At 40.2% G+C, this 9,962-nt stretch overlaps 1 protein-coding gene across 1 annotated transcript; it reads left to right on the top strand.

Moving 5' to 3' along the window:
• Positions 1 to 3,009: 3,009 nt before the first annotated feature.
• Positions 3,010 to 4,559, top strand: LOC116171385 (skin secretory protein xP2-like). Its single transcript, XM_031488197.1, has 2 exons — positions 3,010 to 3,168; positions 3,355 to 4,559. Exons 1-2 carry the CDS (start codon positions 3,154 to 3,156, stop codon positions 4,453 to 4,455), a joined length of 1,116 nt encoding a protein of 371 aa, XP_031344057.1. The 5' UTR covers positions 3,010 to 3,153; the 3' UTR covers positions 4,456 to 4,559.
• The last annotated feature ends 5,403 nt before the right edge of the window (positions 4,560 to 9,962 follow it).

The raw sequence follows: 9,962 nt of genomic DNA, 5'->3' as shown, positions 1-9,962 counted from the left end.
GGAATGTCTGGTGGGGTGGGGGGGGGCGGAGGAGTAGCCCTGGGAGCGTTCCTCGATCTCGAGGGTGCGTTTAACAACATCACGTTTGATTCCATTAGTGATGCTGGTGAAGGCTTTGGCGTTAATGGGTCAATAGTAAGATTGATCCGCACCATGCTCGGAAGCAGGGTCATTACATCCTCAATTAAGATGACAGAGATGAGCTCATCGGTCACTTGAGGGTGTCCCCAAAGTGACATGTTGTCTCCACTGCTGTTGTGTCTGGTGATGGATGGGCTCCTCCGTACCTTGAACGAGGGGGGAGCGTATACACAGGGTACGCGGACGATCTCGCGATCGTCATAACTGGAAACTTTCCAAACACAAAACAATTAGCTGTCGAAGTAAAAGCTCGGAAGGCTTCCATACGGCTATTGCGAGGAGTGGAAGGACCGAGCCCCGAGGCATTCTTGGGCAAGGGCGGACCAGAAAGGAAACCCTCAGGTCCGATCCCCTCCTCGCAAGAAGGGATGTGATCCGGACTGTCTTACTAATACCAAAATGTGGCTGAACTCAGATCGCCCCATGCAATGACAGTCAGACGGCCTTGTCAGCAGACAGGTTTCGGTCGGCTACGCCGCTTAATTGCAGGCGAACTCTAGATGAGTCTAATAGCTAGGGTAATCTTGATCTTGATCTAGGTGTCAGCGCACTGTGGAATAGGAGGCAACTAGAGGCCGGACGAGCTGGCTCGCGAAGGCAGTGGTGGAGCCTTCTTCGGGCCCGAGCCTACCCTAAGAATTGTTCCCTCCGTTATCACGGCCAGAATGGAAGACTGGGGGACCAGTCAATTCTAGGCTCAGTGGCAGTAAGCACTTCCGCCCCTTGCCAAGAGTCTAAGCTCCTAAACCTGAATAACGGGCGATCAAGATCGAGTTGCTGTCGAGTCGCGGTCGCCTTTGGAAGTTCAAGTAAAGTACGATTTCCCGTGTACATAAAAATTCCAAAGGTGACTCGATCGCATAGTAGAAGCCAGATTAGGAAGATCACCTGGGTGCTACACCTGACGAGGCTCTGGAGTGTCAACTATCACCTGCATAACATTGGGCTTGTGGCACGTGCAGATTCTGTGGCTCAAATTGAAAATTTAGGCATTTTTACACGCTAGTAATATAACAAAAAATACTACGCACCTTATCTGTTTATTTATTAAATTGGTAGGTATTCATTTTTAGGCTAAGAGAAAAGAAAAACGCAGTTCTTTAAAATACTCAATCAAGTGGATCTAACAAACTTAAGGATGCTAAACAGTTATTCCGTAACTAGCAGTACAATTCTATAATTAGTGCATTAAATTGGGTAGCATTTAATTACCACTTAATTAATTACCATATTAATTTGTTGGGCTAAGTCGCTATGTGGAGATAGCGATGACAAATAAATAATTTAAAAAACCACAACTAGGAATGGTTGGTAAACTGCTTGAACCTCATCTGGTGCAAATGCAGAAATATTTACAGGTGAAATAAAACATGTTTGCAATAAAAGTCAACTTGTATTGAAAAAATGTAGGTAAGAAAATGAATGAAGTACTTCTTCCGTTTATTTCGTTACGTATAATTACCGAAGTGGACAATTAATCATTTTTATTGCAACATGCTGTTACTAAATATTGTTCAGTAAATTGGTTTGATAAAATCACCTTTTGTTTGTTTTGGGTGTAGGTACACAACAGGTATCTATTATAAAATTTTGTAAGTTAACCTCGGGTAAAACAACAAACATAATATACAATGTATCTTTAGGACGTTAATTACGTTTCCAAGATATATTTTCAGTTTTCTAATTACCTACTTACTTGAACCTTTCAACATAAAATAATAAGTAACCCACGGTGTCTATTCCAGCTATCCATATAATCGTTTGCAAATTTCCAATTCGTATAAAATTGTAAAAATTCACACATGTGTAAATAAGTGCTCTAGCTAGAAAGTAAACTTGAGGAATTTATACATTATATTGTGCAACGGAAAAGTAAGCAAAAAATCCGAACAGGAATTAGTCAATCTATAATTGCCGTTTAATTTCACACAAAGGTGGTACCTACCTATTATGTTGTGTGACCAAAACCTTGAAGTATTGTTAGGAAAAATAGGAATGAACTGATAAATTGATATAATTACGAATAGTGAGAGGTTGTGCATACTCAAGGTCTCTGAAGGACCAGTAATCTAGATTAAGTTTGCATCACAGTCCGTCTTATTACATGCTTTCACATTGCCATAGAAATTGTCGTTTATCTTCTTACTAACAAAGTTATCATAATTCATAAGCACATAAGCAGCTAAAATGTCAGGCTTGTTCCGGACTTTATAGAACTTCCGTTCGACTTATTTTTTTAATCGATTTGTTAGCGTTTGGCATCCAATAATTGTTTATTATTATTATACACTAATGCCCTATTACTTACCTCAATACAAGACCCGCTTCTTTACTGCGATAAATGTCACACTTATGCAGTGGTTGATTGATGTTTAATGAATCATATTGTCCGGCTGCTCGACACAAAGCTCGATATAGTTGAAACTGTAGTAAAGTGCTAACGAAAAATCTGAAATAAAATTATAAAATTTAAATTTAAATTAGCTTTCCTTTTGTATTGAAATAAGTTATTTAATGCTAAAGAAAAAGATATCAATCACCTGTGCACAATAATTAATATTGACCTTCATCAAACCATTCTAAGGTCTTAAGCCGCGGTGTAATAAAAAGGAAAAATGTAAAGTTGCCGAAGGTTTTATTACAAAAGCACAAATGACTCGCATTCAAATTAAGACATTTTTTTATAATATCCTTTAAAGTATCAAATTAATTCCGCCGTATTTATGATTTTGGAAGAAAGTGAGGCGTCATATATTGGACAAGTGTACGCATAATCTAGTATTACGTAAAGGACGCATGAGCTGGCCTCGTATTTGACTGAAAAATGACTTTCTCAATTATGGAAAGGGAGTTACTTTCGAGCGGGAGAAGACTTTGACACAATGTCGCTTATGCCTACTTAATGGTGGTGCATTAATATCCCCAGCGAAAGTGAAACGGAGGTATAAAAGTGGGTAAAATCTTAATAACCCTATACAGTTCACATCTTGAACTAGAAGCATCAACTGACGTATGATGAAAAAATTGGTGAGTTAAATGCAAGTGCTAATGTGTACAGTGACAGTGATTTATTTAGTGACCCTATTGGATTATTATTTTTATAGTGACACACATTTTAATTTTTGACTTACTAAATCCAAATTTCATTCAATCGATTTCTAATAATTTAAGTTTTAACATCGTCAATTTTATTAATTTCATTTTCTATTTCAGCTGTTATTTACTATCTTAGTCCTAGCCGCAGTGGCTGTAAGGGCTGAGGCGGAGGAGAAGAAAGAAGTTGACAGTAGCGATAAGAAACCAACGAAACGTGGACTATTAACATTGGGTTATGGATATGGTGGTGACTACGATAACGGATATCTTCTAGGCCAAGGAGGATACGGATTGGAAGGAGGAATTACTTTAGGAACCGGTTTAGGCCATTACGGATATGGAATCGATCTAGGACACAGCACCGCAATTGAAAAAACCATAACCCTTGTAAAAGGAGTACCAGTCCCATACCCAGTAGAAAAACACATTCCGTATCCAGTTATAAAGAATATCGCTGTACCAGTTAAAGTACCAGTACCACAGCCATACCCGGTTGAAAAGCACGTGCCATATCCAGTCAAAGTACCAGTTAAGGTGCCTGTTCCCGTTCCACAACCCTACCCAGTTGAAAAAATTGTGCACGTGCCAGTCCATGTTCCAGTTGACAAACCATACCCAGTAAAAGTTTTAGTACCACAACCATATCCAGTAGAGAAACACATCCCAGTTCCCGTAAAAGTGCCAGTTCCACAACCATACCCAGTAGAAAAACCAGTCCCATTTCCTGTCAAAGTACCAGTTCACGTTCCACAACCATACCCAGTATACAAAAATGTCCCAGTACCCGTAAAAGTCCCCGTCGACAGGCCCTACCCGGTACATGTACCTCAACCTTATCCAGTTGAAGTTATTAAGCACATTCACGTTCCCGTGGACCGACCAGTACCATATGAAGTCAAAGTACCAGTAGACAGGCCATATGCTGTTCATGTAGAAAAACCATACCCAGTACCAGTAAAGGTACCCGTACCTGCCCCGTACCCAGTAGAAAAACCTGTCGCTTATCCCGTAGAAAAGCCCTATCCGGTACCAGTAAAAGTTTTAGTTGACAGACCCGTACCTGTGCCTATAGAAAAACACATTCCTTACCCCGTAGAGAAACCATACGCCGTCCCCGTTAAAGTGCCAATTCCATACCCTGTTGTTCACACCCCCGTTGTTCATGACGCTCCAATTGCTCACAACTATCATGGTGGATATTACGATTACCACCACTAAATTTGAAATGTTCACACTGTGTGTGTTTAATACGCAATCTCAACCCTAATGTATTTATACCGTATTATGTTACTGTAATAAACTTCTTGTTTTATTTTTTTAAACTTTTGAATTTTTATTTGTGCTAACGGATCGCACACTGACCTACATCAACAGAATAGGAATGATATTATAACATTTCCTAATGTAGAAAGTGAAATTAAGGCGATTACTTTCATAAAATCATTAATGTGCGTGCTCCGCCGTGTATCGATAGACACTGATGACATTTTAATTCATAAAAGTAGGTAACCGGAAATGGTGCTGTTATACACATGGACATAACCGAGTTCTTCGGATTACGTCAGTATTAAACGAATATATAGATGTAATTTCCATACAAGTCAAGGAGCCGCACTTTTCCGCAATATCCGGCTTTTGTTTCTTTATTTCTGTGTTATTATTTCAAAATTCTATTTCGCGAAATAATTATTCACTCATTCATGCGAGTTCATAACAAATCGGCCAGCATTTAACAGTTGGTCAAGTGGAGGCGAAAACTGATATTTAATAAACGTGTGTAACTCTGTACAGATCCAAAATTGAAACGAGTCAATTAATTACTATATGAAATTGTGCTCTTAATTACCTGTCCACATTTCGCTTACCTTGAAATTTTTAAGCCGCGCACCATTAAATTCGTCTGAGGTAACGAAGTATAACTAAATAGTGTTAAGCAAGAAGTTGGACATACATTTTTGTGGCTTGGTTCTTTCAAGGTCGATTTTACGCAATATTAGTTGCTGTAATTTGGTATTTTAGCCCAGTGGCATTTGCGCTACCTGGAGTACCAAAGAACTTGTAGATAAAGTTGAAAAGTAATTAATGGCGGAGTAATTACAGGAACAGGTAGCGGGTAATTATAAAAAGCTCTTGATGACATACAAATGTACACGTATATGTATACCTATTTGAGATTAATTTAAAATTATTTCATAAATGGACTAATTAAGCTCACTTTGCAGATCTACTTATTTCTCGCTAATCTCATCTAATGTAAATGTAGGTTATGTTGCAATATCTACAGTGGTAATTAGTAACATTGAAAATAAGCTAATTTTGTGCGTATCCCATAAGATTCAAATCTAATCGTACAATATATCCAAATGTACAGGGCGGTGCGGTATATTTTCTCAATATGATGCAGTTTTCGAGAGGAGTAAATATTTTTCTTCAATTTCATATTTATTTTGAATGGAGTTGAAAGGCATAACTTACTGATGTTAATGAAAGATGTTCAATATGACCACGTGTTGGGTATACAATCGGCGAATATGGAAATTGTTTTAATAATTTTTGTTATTTCAAAAATTTACTTAAAATTACATTTCTAATCAAGTTGATCAATTCATCTTGTATAGTGTATATTATTGCTTAGATAATTTACGATACCATTTGTCACACTCGCGTTGAACTCTCCTAATATGTTCTTCCATAATTGGAGTCAGAAATCAATTCTATCATTTCTAGGAAAATTCAGTTAATGGGTTGAACAAATTTTTCAGTCGTTCCATACTAAGGATTGTGAGGCTAATAGGCTAATTATTGACATAATTCTTTTTAGAACCCATAATTTTTTAATGTTCAGAGACAATAGTTTTTCTCTGCTCCAACTCAAGAACTGACGGATATAGGCACAGATAACGTCAATAAAAGTGGCAATAAAATTCAAATGTACATTCATTTCTGGAATCTGAAGTTTGATCGATTTTTAGAGAAGGTTGGCACCCTAAAAGCGTATTTATGTTACCGTATAAACAATAGGGTAGATGACAAATTGTTTAAAACCGTTTGTAACTGTTCGTATACCTCTACTATAACTTTAAAATATGATATTTCAGCAAAATATTATTGCAAATTGATGCAATTTGAATGGTAAATTTGTATTGTAGCGCCAGAACGCTGTTTTGTGGTAGAAGTTCGTCTTTCATGGCGAACGGACGTGTTTTGAGTGAGCTCCGGCCTTTTTTCGTGGGTTTTTGTGTTTGTATAGGTTTAAAAATGTATTATCTCGGGCAGCCGGTAGCGTACAAAATTTGTAATTGTTTAGTGCTTATTTCATCGAAATCGGTTCAGTGGTTGAGATTTTACGAATTTTTACAGTTTTAAGTTTAATCTCAAGATTCATAACGCGCGAGACTAATTAAATCGTGAGAAGACAGGGCAGGAACCTCCAATCAACAGGACAAAAAAGGGCGTAAAGCTAAGATAAGTGCTTACTTGCTTACTTACTCACCTACTTACTTAGAATTAAGGCTAAATTTAATTTAAAAGTGAACAAAGGGGAAAAGATAGAATAGAGAGGCGCAAGTCACTGGGAGCTACATTGAATATACCTACTTCGAATCGGGGTGGAACAAATTGACCCTTGGGAAAGGAAATATAAACTTGTCAACCGGAGACATAAAAGAAACTAAGCCATAAATTACAATATTTAAGCTCTCAAATTTCGGTCTAATAGGCATGATTGACAAAAAAGGAAACCTTTCTTACCAAATTTCAGCGGCTTTTTTTTCCTGTTTTTTTGCGCTTTTTACTTTCGTTAGTACCTTTAGTTTAGAGTCTCCCAGACACAATAGAATATACGGGGCGGTCAAAGATAGACTGAAGGGGCACGTCTCGGTGACTTAACAATTAACTTAACTAAATTATCTCTCCTAGGTATCTCTTTTAGCGATCAATAAACAGCACCAACCACCCAAACCAGGATTAAGACCTTAAAGACAAGTACTCGTAACAGCGATCAAATAGAAGTGCGATCAAAAGAATACATCCTAGAATGCATCAGTATAAATAAGGATGGGGACTGCCTGTTTGGAGCGATTGCGCACCAACTGAGGCGACTGCCAGTGACATCAGAGCCTCACAGGAAATTAACCAAATGATTAAAAAAGAAATCAACGCATACATCAGGGAAAACCTGGAAGATTTCTACCCACAATTGATAGGAGACGTAGGCGGATACGTGGAGGGAAGAAGGAGAGAACCAGCAGGGTTGCGGAAATCGTAATCAAGAAGCACCGATGCATTGAGGTGGAGAAATTTGAAGGAAAAGCAAGAGTATATCCATGGCCCAAATCAAGATGAAAATAAGAAGACTAACAATCATAGGATGCCACATCCTCTCGGACAAAAGAGGGCAGGCGGAACTCAGAAATCGAAGTGAAACAACAACAAAAAAATGCGAAAAGAACCTGGGTATCATACTAGGCGACTTCAATGCACAACTAGGCAGACTGGACGGAAGTGAATAGGAGGAAGGGAACGGCAGCGACCTTTACGAACATGGTACACCTACATGGACTGAGGGTAGAAAACATATTCGGCAAGTCCAAAATGGTAACATGTAATCAAAGGAAATAAGCGTCACGAACACAGCAGACATATGGGCAAAAACAGTAGGATCGGACCACAAAATGGTAAAGGGGAAAGTAAAGAGGGGGGAGGGGAAGAAGAGAACAGGAAGGAAAGGACAAGGAGCACAACGGGGAAACCGAAGGGTGGAATGTGAAACTTCTGTCAGGGGAGAAGAAAAGAAAGGAGTACCGAAAGCAGTGGTAAAAGATTAGAAGCAAAAAGGGGATGGGATACCATATGGAAAAAGATCGGCGAAACGATCAAAGAAGCAACAAGGAAAACACTAGGGAAACAGAAACCGCCCATGTGACCGAACAGAAAGCGGGCCAAAACCCACACTAACCTGAAACAAAGAAGAAGCTAAGGGAAGCCAAGGAAGAAGAAAACAGAGCCTATGAGCAACACGAAATCAAGGAATTCGCCGAGTTCGCGGAGAACATCACCAAACTCAGACCAATAGAGAGGAATACGGAAATGTAATGGTATAGGCACATCAGAAAATATAAAAGGAGGAAACAAGGGGGAAACAGAAAATATCTCGGAAAATATATACCAATGACAGCGTGGGCGATGCTGGGACTACCCAAATTCCTAATCAACAGAACCATACACGCGTGGCAAAGGGAGTATACTAGTATACAATGGTTTTGGAAGAAAACCGTACACCAAAAGAAAACCAGGGGGATCAAACAAGGATGTCCGTTTCCCCAAGGCTCTTCGCAATAGCACTTGACCACGCTATAGAACAAACAAGGATGGTGGTGAGGAACCTTAGCATAGGCGACCAATTACAACTACCGACATTACTGGCGTACGCGGACGATCTACTCGTAATCGCGGATAATTTATAAGACACCGAGGACTTCGTCCAGGCCATCGGGATACCAGGTACACCCGGAAATGGTGAACCTACAAATATACAACGAAAAGAGCTACATGATGACAAGAGTGCCAGGAAACAACACCCCCAGTACAAAGAAGGAGAGAAGACCATAGCCGGGAAGGAGATAACCATGAAGCACAAGAATATATATGGGAACGTATGTACATAAGCAGCACCCTCAGCAGGCACAACGCAGTGAAAGACAGAATATCCAACGCATTCAGAATCACACACGGAATCTGGAACTTCATACGAGCGAAGAAAATACCGGACAGCTTGAAATGATGATTTACAACACGATCGTAGCACCGACAATCTTATACGGAATTAACACTTCAGCGCCAACAAAGAGCAACAGACGAACATTGAGGAGGGCGGAGTGGAAGGCACTCAGGATACTGAAGAAAACAGCAACCTCACAAGAAAGCAGAGAAGAGAACTATTAGAGGAAAAGACGATTGCCAGGAGACTGAAGATGAGGCAGATGAGATACTGGGGACATACCAACAGGAGGAACAAAGACCATATCATTCGGGCTGCCAAGATTCTATGTGCCTCGGAATGGAAGGTAGGCCGACCCTGCCAAACATGGAACACCACCATAAACCAAACGGTAGAGGTCTCGGGGATTACCATGGGAAGATGGGAAGAGAATAGCAGAGACAAACATCAAAGGAAGAAAGAAAGCAGAAGAATACTGGAGGTGGAGGAAGAATCAGCCACAAGGACAAGTAGCCAAGGGGAGGAGGAAAAGGGGACAGAAAGTAATGCGGGGAGAGGACAACAATAAAAAGAGCCTAACACGAGGGAAAACAGGGAAGGGAACGAGACCAAAGGATAGGAACATCGGAAGCCAATGAACGCCCGGAGAAGAAGCTATCACTAGAAAGCAGAGTTCCCTCTAAGGCAGAATACCAGTGGCGAAGCTGTGGCCGTACCCGTTCGGGTCGGATAACACCCAGTTAGCCACCCCCCCCACAACCCCCCCAATCCACAAAATCGACCACATTGTTTGGCATATGTCGCGGCCCAGCGCGATGGCAACAAAGTAGTGGGGAAACGTCCCTGATAGTGTCTACGAGGAACGCATCCTCACGACAGTTGACTAAATCCTGGGAGAGGCGGCGACGCCAGGTATATGTCAAAGTTTCAAGTTTCAAGCGCCAGAACGCTGTTTTGTGTCATGGCGGTGTCTGTGACGTCATAGTTCTGACAAGTGACAATTGTA

Source organism: Photinus pyralis, unplaced genomic scaffold (assembly GCF_008802855.1).
Source record: "Photinus pyralis isolate 1611_PpyrPB1 unplaced genomic scaffold, Ppyr1.3 Ppyr1.4_LG5, whole genome shotgun sequence".
NCBI classification, from domain to species: Eukaryota; Metazoa; Arthropoda; class Insecta; order Coleoptera; family Lampyridae; genus Photinus; species Photinus pyralis.
This window is presented reverse-complemented; position numbering and strand designations above follow the sequence as displayed.